This window comes from Phoca vitulina, unplaced genomic scaffold (genome assembly GCF_004348235.1).
Source record: "Phoca vitulina isolate PV1807 unplaced genomic scaffold, GSC_HSeal_1.0 scaffold19, whole genome shotgun sequence".
NCBI lineage: Eukaryota > Metazoa > Chordata > Mammalia > Carnivora > Phocidae > Phoca > Phoca vitulina.
The window spans coordinates 27328642-27342641 of record NW_022589722.1 but is presented as its reverse complement, the minus strand read 5'-3'; the positions used below and the strand labels follow the sequence as shown (position 1 = coordinate 27342641).

The 14000-nt window shown below is 49.9% G+C and overlaps 1 protein-coding gene across 1 annotated transcript in view; it reads right to left on the bottom strand.

Moving 5' to 3' along the window:
* Positions 1 to 14000, bottom strand: part of L3MBTL2 (L3MBTL histone methyl-lysine binding protein 2) — a 21259-nt gene extending 7259 nt beyond the window's left edge. The window contains exons 1-8 of the mRNA XM_032416628.1: positions 13842 to 14000; positions 11792 to 12035; positions 10392 to 10525; positions 6756 to 6879; positions 5884 to 5963; positions 4259 to 4376; positions 3679 to 3813; positions 3317 to 3405 (exon numbers count right to left, since the gene is read on the bottom strand). Of these exons, the coding sequence (XP_032272519.1) occupies positions 3317 to 3405; positions 3679 to 3813; positions 4259 to 4376; positions 5884 to 5963; positions 6756 to 6879; positions 10392 to 10525; positions 11792 to 12035; positions 13842 to 13865 (948 nt within the window). The 5' untranslated portion in view covers positions 13866 to 14000. The remainder of the gene's footprint in view (positions 1 to 3316; positions 3406 to 3678; positions 3814 to 4258; positions 4377 to 5883; positions 5964 to 6755; positions 6880 to 10391; positions 10526 to 11791; positions 12036 to 13841) is intronic.

The following is a 14000-nucleotide window of genomic DNA, read 5'->3' as shown; positions in this document are numbered from 1 at the left end:
GCACTCAGGTTACAAGGTTGGCACCAAAATGCCAGTCACTCAGTATGATGGAAAGTACAAATACCCCTTGCAGACGAAGGAAACAGGTGCCCCAGAGGGCTCAAGTGACTTGCCTATGCTCACCCAGATTCACTGGTGCCAGAGCTGGACCTTGAAACTGGTCCCAGTGTCCAGCCTTGTGCGCTTTCCCACGCCCCTCCACCTCCCGGCTGATGGCACATACAGCTCTCATGTCCAGAGAGCTGAGGCCCCCGATGCCTCCGTATGTCTAATTACAGCTGTGAACCCACTGGGCTGCAACTTGGAACGGCTATCCACTGACCCAGCAAGGGACAGTGACCAAGATGCCCATAAGCTGTTCTAGAGAGCCCTGATGACAGGCCACGGATGAGGGGTAGGAGAGTTTTTCAGGTCACTGTGACTTCAGTGCTGTCCTGCCTGGGGTAGGGAAATGGGAACAGTGAGCTCTGTAGGGCTTTCACAGCCAGGGAAAACCAGCCCCAGCCTAGGGGACCAAGGTGGGGACTAAGCCATGCTATTTTTTTTCTTTTAAGATTTTATTTGTCAGGGGCGCCTGGGTGGCTCAGTCTTTGGGCACCTGCCTTCAGCTCAGGTCATGATCCCAGGGTCCTGGGATCAAGCCCCGCATCGGGCAGGCTCCCTGCCCTGTGGGGAGTCTGCTTCTCCCTCTCCCACTCCCCCTGCTTGTGTTCCCTCTCTCGCTGTTTCTCTCTCTGTCATATAAATAAATAAATCTTTAAAAAAATTTTTTTTATTTGTCAGAGAGAGCACGCATGATCTGAGCCAAAGGCAGACACTTAACAGACTGAGCCATCCAGGCGTCCCTAAGCCGTGCTATTTCCAAGCCCACCAGGAGGGGGAGCATCTCTATGGTCACAAAGCAGCAACCAGGCAAAGCTGATAAGAGTCCTACACCACAGATGCGTCAGACATCAGCTCAAGGCCTGGAATCAAGTCCAAACCGACTGCCTGATTGGCCCATTTAGGAGAGAGACACAGGGTGAGGCCTGGATTGGGGTCCCTCTGCGCTACCTTCCTCTCCTAGCCTTTCCTGACACACTCCTTTCTTTGACGCCCACCCAGGGCAGCCCACAGCCCACCACCACTTTCATGGCCTCTTTGTTCAGTCACGCCCAGAACCTGAGCTCCGTAGGGGTAGAAGCCAGGTTTGGGAGGATTCATCTCGATCGTCTCAGTTCCAAGCACAGAACTAGGCACAGAGTTAGTGCTCAGTTAACGTTTTTTCTCCTCGACAAACACATAGTACACACCTGACCTTGGCCGGTGGGTCATTCATTCAAAACATTTTACTCAGCACTTACCACATTGTAGGCATCAAAGGAACCAGACTGGATTTGGATTAGAGCTTCCTTCACAAACCCACCCCCTTTTACCTTCCCTACCCCCAATCCTCAGAGGCAGCTGCTTTTGTATCCGCTGCAGGACTGGGTACATGACAGTGAGTCACTGTGTGCTTGCTGACTGGTTCACATGGAACCAGAATCAAGCTCTTTTTTTTTTTCAAAGTAGGCTCCATGCCTAGCGTGGAGGCCAACGTGGGGCTTGAACTCATGACCCTGAGATCAAGAGTTGGATGCTTAACCAACAGAGCCCCCTCGGAATCAAGCTCATTTTAATTTAAGCAGAGGAGAGGCCAGCCTGATAACGCCAGTGGCTGCCCCGCCCACAATCAGCTACCTCATCTTCAGACAAGTGCCAGGGGAGGAGTGAACGCTTGTTTTCAACTGCTCCATCTGTCCACTGTGCAAGGCATTATGAGAAGAGGAGAAAGAGCTTATAGTTTTGTTGGAAAGAGAGTATGGGGCCGCCTGGGTGGCTCAGTCGTTGGGCATCTGCCTTCGGCTCAGGTCATGATCCCAGGGTCCTGGGATTGGGCCCGCATCGGGCTCCCTGCTCAGCAGTGAGTCTGCCCGCTCTCTCCCCACTGCTCATGCTCTATCACTCTCTAATAAATGAAATCTTAAAAAAAGAGAGAGTATGAAAAGATAAATTAGCAAAATACAGAGAAATAAAGAGTAAACGGACAGTACCCAGCAAGTTCAACTAAAGCAAAAATCATTTCTACTTTAGGGAAAAAAGCCAGGGAAAGCTTCCTTGAGGTGCTGGAACCATTCCTTGCCATAGGCCCACTCTCCACCAGCTAAGACTCACGGTGGCAACCTCTTCACCAGGCGTCCGGTGCCTTGGGTGAGATGGCCCCAGCTTCTATTCCATCCTTACTTTCCGAAACTCTTGGCTTCCAGACCACCCACACCCTACCCATCAAGGTAGAATTCAAATGCCATTTTCTCCATGAAGCCTTCCTTGATAGCTGCTCCTCTTCAGGCCACAGGGCCAGTTCAACCATGTGCCACACAGCACCCTCTCTGTGTCCCCTGCCCGCTGCTGTGTCGCTTACGGAGGCAACGTGGGAACCAGACCTGTGCGCATCCGGGTCCGGAGACCTCAGACGCTGTCCAGGCCCCTATGTGAGCGAGCCCCACAACAGAGGGTCTGGTGTACAGAGGTGGGAGAAATGAAGTCTTCACTATGTATCCTTGTGTTCTCTTTGAATTTTTAACCACGTGTGTGATTTTTTAAGTTAAGGAGCTAAATTTTACAAAATTAAAATTAAAAGCCACAGAGATGATTTGGAGACACACCCCTGGTTCAGAACCCAGTCTATTTTATATTCCTGGCGTTTCCTCTGCCAGACTGGAGGGTCCTGAATACAGGGTCTGTATTCCCACAGTTCCTTGTACACAAGTACTTAATAAAATCTATGGGACGGGGGCGCCTGGGTGGCTCAGTCGTTAAGCGTCTGCCTTCGGCTCAGGTCATGGTCCCAGGGTCCTGGGATCGAGCCCCGCATCGGGCTCCCTGCTCCACGGGAAGCCTGCTTCTCCCTCTCCCACTCTGCCTGCTTGTGTTCCCTCTCTAGCTCTCTCTCTCTCTGTCAAATAAATAAAATCTTTAAAAAAAAAAAAAAAAATCTATGGGACGAATGCTCCTGAAAAATGCTATGAGCAAAGGTAAGGCTCTGGAGGAGCAAACAGGAGGCAAAGCAACGTGATCAGCATGGCAGGATCAGAGTCTGGGTTGGGTGGGGGAGGCCGACACTAGGCTGGGAAGGCGGACAGCAACCGACATCCTTCCTGGAGAAACGTGAAGCTGCTAGAAACTGGCAAGCAAGGGAATCTTTGAGAAAATACTCCAGTGAGTAGCAGGGACAGAGAAAATGGAAGAGGGGCAGGAAGGAGATCAGTTAGGACACCCAAAGGGCTCAGTGCCAGACCTTGATATGGAAATCCACGGGAAGTGTCCTGGAGCCCACCAACCGTTTCATGAGGTACCCCTTCCAGTCGGTGAACTTGGCATGGATGGCTGTGGAGACACAGCGGAATCCTGGTTACACAGACTGACAACGCTCCCGCCAACAGGGGGCACCAGAGCAACTTATTTCTGCCTCTTCGGGGCCGCCATCACATCTAATAAAACCCGCTGTACAACTTGGATCTGCCACGGGGCTTCTGAGACCGGAGGGGACAGGAAGCAGGCTGGCAAGTGGGTTCTGCTTGGGCTAACCTAAGACAAAGGGTGCCCCTTCTACCAAGGGCTCTGCACGAACCACAACAGGGAATGTTCTCATCAACTCACTCCGTGGGGGCACCAGAATCTTGCTGTTGATGGCACACCAGCCAATGGGGTGGACGTCCACTGTCCCCAGGTTGCACCAGAAGTCATGGCTGGCGTCATTTTCAAAGCCTTCGTACCGAAGCAGCACCCGGTACCCTGAAAGAAGGAGGGCACCGGTGAGGGTGGGTGGGATGGGGAAAGGTATATTCTCAGGCCTTCCTTCTTCTTGAGCCTAACTAAACCTGACTCCTCTTCCAAGAACTCCTTCTGGGCAAGTGGGGTCCCTGTTGTCCTCAACAGTCACAGCCAAAACAAACCCACGCCGCGTACTCGGAAAGCTGTGTGGCACAGCAGGGAGAATTAATTTTCTGCAGCCTGATCGTTCCTGGAAAAAAACCTTAAAAAGGGGACTTTACAAACTTGTCATACTTTGTGGCCTCTTCGAAGCCAGGGAAGGTAGGAGAATCCCAAGAAGGGACTGGCAGAGCTCCAGGGGGTGGGCTTTTTTGTTTTACGAAGCCAATTTCTGTGTGCGATACTGCCCACCCGTGCGGAGAGGTCCTCCGAACCCGGACCCTGCCTTGGCCAGAGGACTACCCACCTGCGGCCTGGATGACAGAGGCGATCCAGTACACCCGGCTGGGGAGCACGGCGTCGCTGTTGAGCACCTCCACCTTCATTCCCTTCATCACATCCTCCCACTGGTCATAGAGTGGGACCTGTGTGGGCACGAGAGCATTCAGGGGGACGGTGAGCTGCCTGAGTGGACAGGGGAGAGTGGCTGGCCTCACGAGCCCTGGCGTCCTTCTCTGCACCTCAGTGCACATCACTCGCTGCATGTGGCCAGCCAGGCATGGGACTAGGGATGAAGAGAGGAGCAAGACGAGTCCACAGTCCCCAAAGAGCTGAGGCAGGACTGTGGGGGTGGGGGGACGGGACGGGAGGGCGGTGCAACAGCCAGACATCCAGAGTCAGTCAGCCCCGAGTGCTGATCTTACAGGACCCCAGCTCCTCACTCCATCATCCAGCGACTACACCTCACACCGCCTAGTGCTCGCCACGTGCCAGGGACTGTCCTTGGCACAAATACCACCTCTTTCAATCGTCACTCAAGCCTGGGCAGTAGTCTCTCAGCCATCACCATGCCGGCTCTCACGTACTACTTCTGGTACATTCTTTCTCCACTTCTCCAACCGGTCTTCTCTTCAGATGCTCTCCAACAGCAGCGCACCCTTCCTGCATGTCTTCCCTATAGCTAATCCTCACTTTGCACCACCAGCACCTTGATTCTCCTTTGGAGAAACTCACCCTTTTTTTCATTCTCATCCTGGCTTAAGCTCATCGGGGTATCCCATTCCATCTCTCTGGCCAGAGAAGAACCGAGAAATGGTTATGCTACCCGGGCACACCAGGGCCAGCGTGGCAGAGCCTATGGAATCAGGTATGCTGAATGCAAGCTCGATGTAACTCCCCTGCAGTGAAAACTCAGGGCAGAAGAGCTTCCCACTAGGAAAGGTGTGCGCCTTCAACAGCAATGCGGAGAAGAGTCAAACTTCCCAACTTTCCTCTGTCCGCGGCGCTCTCCAGAGTTCAGCAGCTACTAGGATGGGACTCTGGTCAGAGGGCTCCAAGAGTAAAGAGGCCTCCTCTCCTCCACTTCCTGGCTTGAAAGACCAAACAGGAGCACCACTCTAGGCGGCTCCCTGGCCCCCAGACAACTGGCAGCATCTCTGCCCGTCCTTCCACTCCAGGCCCAGCCCCCCAGGACCTCACTCTTCTGTGCTTCTCTGTGCAGAAGTGGGCTCCAGGAGGATCCCCATCTGCCTCCCAGGGCCCAGGGGGCCCAGAGCAGTTCAGAACAAGCTTTCAATGGGAAAACATGGACCAATGGGGAAGACAGAAGAGGATTTCTATAAAAAAGAAAGAAAGAAAAAGGATTTCTAGCACAAAGTTCCATTACATAAATAAGCAGAGTGAGAATGACCTCAGAGGGATGCACGGTGCTAGAAGGCCTCGATGAGGCTTTGTGGGAGGATGCTGAAGAAAGGTGGACAGAAAGGTAAACCAGAGCGAGTGGCAAAGCTGTACTGCGCCCACCCCGACCTCACCACTGCTCTCTCCGGGGTGCCGATGCCCAGCCTGGAACGCTTGGGAGGCTGGCGGGTGAGAGCGGTGGCATGCGCCCCGGTTCCCAGCTCTCCCTCCCCTCATCTCCAGGGCACTCACGTGCTTAAAACAGCTGACGGGAGCAGCTTTGTAACTGTGATCCTTCAGGAACTTCCCCCAGTCGAAACCCAGGACCAGCGCTGCAGAGCAGGAAGAGGAAGAGCTGAAAGTCAGCAGCCCTGCTAGGAACCTGGCCCCCAGGAGTCTGTAGACGCAGGTCCTTCCCCACCCGGGAAGCCCCATACCTGCCCCATCAGTGGCCATCAGAACAGGGCTGGACCTTATCCAAAGGGTGACAGACTCTCAGGAGTGGAGGAAACATTCAAGGGGAGTGTCTGATCTTTCTTCCCCAAGAAGAGAAGGAAATCCAAAGACCTTTGGGCTTAAATTCCTTAGACCTCCCCCAACCTCTCATTGGCCACAGCTTATCTGAATGGGTGGGAGGGGTGCACACCTAGGCCCCTCCAACCCTCCTGCCTGTGGAGTTCAACTGCAGTCAGAAACTCAGACCACCTAAAGCAGAGTTGCTTAATGCTTGTATGTTTAAAAACTGCTATACACACTCAGAGAGAAAGGTTCCTTTCCTTATCCCACGACCCCTTTCCAAACCAGAGAGGGGTCTTCACTGTCCAAGGGAAACAGAAACCAAAGGGCCAAAAGCAATACAAGAGAAAAGAAGCTAATTCTTGGCTTCTGAATTATCAGGAGTAGGGGTCCTGGCACTTTAGGAATGACTAAAGGGATTTTCTGGGGTAATTTCCACACTACCTTCTGATGGGGAAGACGCAATCCACAGTGAGCTTGGACCAGGGCACTCTCTAGCTGCCCCATCTTTCCCATTCCTGGCTCCTAGGCAGGGCCACCCCAGAACGGGCACCCCACTCCCACCGATCCCCAGCAGCTTCCTGAGCACCAGTGCCCTGCTGTCTTACCGTCTTGCCCTGTTGGTGTCCCATCTGCTAGCTGTCCTGTCCCTTGCGAGTGGAGGAAGGCTCCGATTTTGGCAGACCAGGCTGCCTTGTGCAAGACCTTGGCTTTCTTGGTCGGCGGCTTTCCCTGGAGGGAGGAGAACATGTGTGTTACCCAATGGCTGAGAACAGGACTCTCGAGTTGGACTGCCTAGGTTCAAACCCTGGGATTCATCCAGTTACTTAACCTCTCCAGTTTCTTCATTTGTAAATCAAGTGGATAACAATAACAATCTTAACTCAGAGGGGGGTGGCAAGGATGAGAGTTACTGTATTATGCCGGCACTCAGTAAGTGCTTAGCTTTTGTTCAACAAGGGAGGACAGGGTCAGAGGAGCTACAGGGCAGGGAGGGACGCTTGTTCTATCTTTTCTATCTTTTAAGCCTTGGCTTCCTCCAGGAACTTTTCCCTCATGGCTTCAACTCAGCCATCTCCTTCCTCCGGAGCTCCTACAGACTTATTGCAGAGAGTGGGCTTCAGAAAGGTCCGTGAACTGAGTCAGGAGGCAATATTTTGTACACATACATGAATGTTCTGGAGCAGGTCCGTGGCTTTCATCAGGTGCTCCAAGGGGGCATCCCCAAAGGTGAAAGGCCACTAATCTGGTCTATAATTTGTAACTTAAGCACTGCTCAGAAAGACCCAGAGAATTTATTTTTATTTTTATTTTTTAAAGAGGGAGGGAGAGACGGGGAGAATGAGGGTGGGGGAGGGGACAGAGGGAGAGGGAGAATCTTTTTTTTTTTTTGAGAGAGAGAATCTTAAGTATGACTCCACGCTCAGCGCGAAGCCTGACACAGTCCATCTCACGACCCTGAGGATCATGATCTGAGTCCAAATCCAGAGTCAGATGCTTAACTGACTGAGCCACCCAGGCGCCGCCCCTCTCCCCCCTACCAGATAATTTATTTAAAAATACCAGTGAAGTAAAAATGTGAGTTTAAATCCCCCAGAGACCTGGGGTCAAATCCTGGCTCTTCAATTTCATTTGTATACCTCTGAGTAAGTTACTAAAAATATTTGAGCCTTTAAAATAGGAATTTAGGGGCGCCTGGGTGGCTCAGTCGTTAAGCATCTGCCTTCGGCTCAGGTCATGATCCCATGGTCTTGGGATCCAGCCCCACAATGGGCTCCCTACTCGGTTGGAAGCTTGCTTCTCCCTCTCCCACTCCCTCTGCTTTGGTGCTCCCTCTCTCTGTGTCTCTGTCAAATAATAAAAATTAAAAAAAAAAAAAATAGGAATTTAAGGGGCACCTGGCTAATGCAGTCAGTAGAACATGCAACTCTTGATCTTGGGGTTTTAAGTTCAAGCCCCATGTTTGGTGTAGAAATTACTTTAAAAAAAATCTTAAATAAAATAGAAATTAAAAAAAAAATTCATTTTTAAGAGATCACTGGTTGGACTCAGTCCAAACACTTAGCAAGTACTCCCAAATTGTAGCTATTAACAATACTCTTATTAGGGCGCCTGGGTGGCTCAGTTGGTTAAGCGACTGCCTTCGGCTCAGGTCATGATCCTGGAGTCCCTGGATCGAGTCCCGCATCGGGCTCCCTGCTCGGCAAGGAGGCTGCTTCTCCCTCTAATCCTCCCCCCTCTCATGTACTCTCTCTCAAATAAATAAATAAATCTTTATAAAAAAAAAAAAAACCTATTATTTGCTGAGGAGAGATTTTTCTGTGCCCTGACTAAAATCTGCATAAGGGAAACAATTATCTCACAAAAGTGAGAGATAAATTGTATGAAGTACTAAGCAGAAACCTGGCACACTGGGACTTTCAATAAATGTCAGAGCAGTGGGTCTCAAGCTCTGCTATGCATTACAGTCACCTGTGAGGGGACGCGTCTTTATTTTTATTTTTTTTAAGATTTTATTTATTTGATAGAGACACAGCAAGAGAGGGAACACAAGCAGGGGGAGTGGGAGAGGGAGAAGCAGGCTTCCCGCGGAGCAGGGAGCCCAATGCGGGACTCGATCCCAGGACCCTGGGATCATGACCTGGGCTGAAGGCAGAGGCTTACCCAGGTGCCCCGACGCGTCTTTTTTTTTTTTTTTTTAATTTTTTTATTGTTATGTTAATCCCCATACATTATATCATTAGTTTTAGATATAGTGTTCCATGATTCATTGTTTGTGCATAACACCCAGTGCTCCATGCAGAACGTGCCCTCCTCAATACCCATCACCAGGCTAACCCATCCTCCCACCCCCCTCCCCTCCGAAGCGTCTTTTTTAAAGTCCCTATGTCCAGGGGGTACCTGGCTGGCTCAGTCGGTGGAGTATATGTGCCTTTTTTTTTTTTTTTTTAAGACTATTCACTTGAGAGAGAGCGAGCATGAGGGGCTCCCACTGAGCAGGGAATGTGACTCGGGGCTAGATCCCCAGGACCCTGGGATCATGACCTGAGCTGAAGGCAGATACTTAACCAGCTGAGCCACCCAGGTGCCCCGAGTGTGTGACTCTTGATCTCAGAGTTATCAATTCGAGCCCCACGTTGGGTGTAGAGATTACTTAAAAATAAATAGATAATAATAAATAAAGGCCTTGTGTCCAGGCCACACTCCATCCCAGTTAAATCAGAACCTAGGGAGTAAGACCAAGCACTGATATTTTATTATTTTTTAAAAGTTCATATTTTTGGTTTTGTTTGGTTTGGTTTTTGGGTAATCTCTACACCCAACGTGGGGCTCGAACTCATAGCCTAAGATCAAGTCTCACCAAGAGTCACTATTTTAAACTCTCCAGGTGATCCCAACGTGCAGGCGAGTTTGAGAACCAGTGTTGTGGATGGTGGCCATAGTTACCAGGAAACCACAAAGCCAGGCACCTGAGATTACAGTCCAGTCCCAGTTCTGCTGCTCTTCCAACAGAACTACCTAAGGTAAGTCATTCTTCCTCTGGACCTCAGCACACTTCTCAACTAATGTGTGGGTTAGACAACACATCTCTTTAAGAATCCTTCCATTTACAGGGCTGTCTGGGTGGCTCAGTCCATTGAGTGTCCTACTCTTGATATTGGCTCAGGTCATGATCTCAGGGTTGTGAGACTGAGCCCTGAGTCGGGCTCTGGGCTGGGTGTGGAGCCTGCTTAAGATTGTCTCTCTCCCTCTCCACCTCTGCCCCCCCACCCCCGATTGCTCTCTCAAAAAAAAAAAAAAAAAAAAGTAGTAAGACTTTCTAGGTGGCTGTCTATGACATGGAGTCAGAGACAAGGCATCAACTTCCTAAACCCACTGTGGTTGGTGAAACATATGCCTATCTCCTAGCTTCCTTTCAGAGCATTTATAAAAGTACTGGGGGGCAAAGACCAAGGGCATCAGACTCCCCAAAGGCTCTCGTTTAAAACATACTAAACACATCAGACTATGCAGGGGGTGAAGGTGGGGAATGAGGGCAGCTCTAGAAATCTGTCATTTATCAAGCTCCATAAATGGATTCCTCTCCCCTCTAAATTTTAGAGAATAGCAGGAAACTTAAAATCTCAGAACGCCACAAGCAAGCTCCTCCCAAGCCCTCTTGGCCCCTTGCCATCAGCCAATTGGTTGCTCCTGTCTCGGCTCCCAGGACCCCAGGAAGGGTCTTCCAAGTGACTGCCTCTCACCTGTAATCTGGCCAAGATACTGGCTTTCTTGGAGTTGGAGGAGTAGCTCCTGGAACAGGAAACGCTGCAGAATCTCTTAGTCTTGGAGAAGAAGGCTTCCCTTGTACCCACGATACCACACATCTCACAGACAGCTGGGAAGAGAACTTAGCACGTGACCCACCTAATACGATCACCCCAAATCAAACAAAATGATGGGCCCTTCAAAATCTGGAACGGTGCATTAACTAGGTGAGTCCCAGCTCCCTGTAAGACTGACGGGACTGGAACAGGAACAGGTTTGTGTACAATTGAATCCGTTTTGTCCAAGATAAGCTGCCTGGCATCCCCTGGCTATATGTCAACAGTGGAGCTAAAGAAAATCCACAGGGCAACAGCTAAGTGTTGGAAAGTCTGTAAAGAGGAAAACGAGAAGAAAAAAAGTGTCTATACCAACCTAACTTCTGCGGATTTTCTCCTCATCTATAAAGAGACTGAACTAGATCAGTGTTTCCATCCTGACATCATATTAGAATCACCCGTGGAGCTTAAAAAATAGCCAAGCCTGAGCTTCTAATTAACTGGTCTGTGGTGGGACATAGGCATCTGTAGTCTGTTAAAAGCTCCCAGGTGATCCTAATGCACAGCCACGACAGAGGACCCCTGGACTCAACGGTCTTCGATGGTTCTAGTTCCAATGTTCTAAGATTCTAAGAGAATGGATGGAAGAAGACAGAAAGGAGAAAGATTAAGAAAAGGGAGGGGAAGGAGGAAGAGAAGACAGGTAGATGGAAAGGAAGAGTCGAGTGGCAGAGTATTTGCAGGCACTAAGGAATAGGAGTGTCCTCATATACATCTAGCCTGTCCCTCTTCACAGGCAGTCCACACACTGGGGGCCCTGACACAGGGATCTAGCAGCTGTCCAAGCAGCACAGCTCGGAAATTAACTGGCTTCCAGATGCTCTACGGGGACTCTCATCAGTAACCCTCTCCCCAGGAAGTCCCTTTATTCTGTATTTTCCACCCCAGCCTCACATCCAACCCACAAGCTATTTCTTGTCCTTTAAATCAGATAGTAAATCAGAACATTTTAGGTGTCCTTCTCAACATCCAGGCTTAAAAATCAACCGGCTATTCACACAAATGTAAAAGCAGCACCATATTAGTGACTGGCATCTAATGTGTGCCAAATAAGTATTAGTTGTATGAAAGACCAAAGGAAATTGCAGTTTGAAATCAGACTGCAGCAGAGGAAATGCCCCTTGGGGCTACTTGGGGTACTTCTGTCTCTTTCACAGGCCCTTAGACATTAGATCAAACAGCTTTTACACCTGGACAGCTCTGCCCACATGGCCTATATCCCCCTCTTCCTTCATAATCTCCTGAAACCTCCCCGTCTTCAGGGGACACTCTGAAAGCACCTGGCTCAGAACCACTGCCATCCAAGGAGCGGGGAGTCCCAGGGCTGAGCAAATGCAGGGGGGAGGTGGGCAGCTCCCCTGCTTCCCGATCCTCATTTTCTGCTTCACTTGACTCCTCCAGATAGGAGCTGCTCTCGCTGCCCGCACTGCTGTTATAGCTCCGGAAACTGTCATAGCCACCGAAGAGCTCCAAGTCGTCCTCCTCCTCCTCTTCCTCTTCCATAGGTTCTGAAGATGGAGTCTCCTAGTGGAAGGATGACACATACCAGGCAGGAGGAATCAGGTCTGCCTTAGTGTATGGGGAAGAAGGATGCAGGTCTGCTATCAGCTTCCTTTCCAGTTCTTGGTCAACACCTTTGGGCCAAGTGGCAGGCAGAATCAAATACCCCTTTTGCAAACACCAGGATCATTACTCTTGTTTATACAATTCTTAACTGCAACTCATCAGAACAGCTTAACAAGACAGAAAATATGTATTAGGAATTCACCAAGCTCCTCCTGTGGATTTGTAAATGATGACATTTCAACATGATTCACATAGAATACAATGATGTGAAAATACTCTTAAGTTATCTCATGAAGACTTTCTGGGGAAGATGTAAATTAGAAAATCATTCTTCCCCCTTCAGCATATGTACACCAAAACAATCTCAATTGAGAAACAATTTCAGCCACAGAAAAGTTAATGTGGGACACAGACTGCCCTGAGGAGTGTTTGGGAAACAGATGACACACTAGTTAGAGCATAGTGGTATGTACCATAGCTCTGGACTCAGCTTCAATCCTAACTAGCTGTGGGTCTTTGGGCAAGTCATTTAACCCCTCTGGGCCTCAACTTTCTCACCTATGAAATAAGAAAAGTAGTTAGCTCACAGGATGTGAAATGTAAATGAGATACTGTGTATCAATCTACCTGCACTTAGTAGAAAAGGTCCTAGACCAGGGCTCAAATACCATCTCTACCGCTGACTAGCTGTAGGATCTGCAGGAAGTCAATCTCTCCGTGCATCAGTTCCCACATCTTTGGGATACCACCTCTTACAGAAGCTTGGAGGGAGAAATAAGGATTAATACAAATATAGCACTCAAAACAGTAACGCACGTAACAAGTGTTCGATACATGTTGGCAACTATTACTGGTTAAAAGCATGGGCTTTCAAACCAGATTTGCCTCCGTTTGAATCCTCGCTCTACCACTTAACTGCGATTTTGTGCAAGATACTGAAGCTTGCTGCTCTGTTTCTTCATCAGTACAATGGAGATAATAGCAAGCCTTCTTTAGATGACTAGAATGAAGACTGACCTATGTAAAGCCTAGCTCTGTTTCCAGCAGTTAGTGACAGCTCTAAAAGCGTGGGCTATTATTCTCCATTTCCCTTATATTTTTGAGCTACTCCATTTTATGTTTACAACTACACACGCAAATGTAGTAGAAAAGAGACCGAATTTAAATACAAGGTGACCAGAAGCCAAACGACTCAAGGATGAGTGGGTGACAGGCTGTAGGAGAGTGGGGAAAGTTCTGGAGCCTGCAGGACTAAGTGCCCATCTCCTTCACTTTACAGCTGTGTGGCCTTCCTGGGGAGTCACCACCTGTCTGAAAGCCTCAGCTACTTTAACCATAACAACGAAACAGTGACGCAGGATTGTCGTGAGTAAACTGGGCGACAATGCACGTGAACGCTCCAGACACGTAGTTTTATGAAACTTTAATCTCCCTCGTCCCACCAAGTTGTCACTGGCCTCCTAATCCCCAAAGAAACGACCACGAGAGAGGGAGGACAAAGAAGATGCAAGAGCTCTCAGATCCTGAACCCAGGGAGCCCAGGGAGGCTGTTCCGCCCTGAACTACTCGCCGGACGTCGGCCCCAGCAGGATGGGGCAAAAGGCAACGCCAATCGCCTCTGGCCCTGCTCAGCCTAACTACCTCAGTTTATCCATCCTTCCACTCTCCACCCTCCAGGCGTCGCTAAAAGGCCTAAAGAACGGTCCCGCGTGCGACGTTCTCGGGGTTCCCTTCCCCCTTCACGATAAATCCTCTCCCTCTCACCTCGACGCCCCGAGTCTTCTCCATGAGACCTAACACCGTTTCTTCAACCGTCACCAGGTGCAGGAAGCCATATTGGCCTCGCGGCTCTTCCTGAGCGCAGTCATTGGCCGCTTCCCAGAGCTGCGGGCCAATCACGCTGCAGGAAGGAGGAAAAGCCGG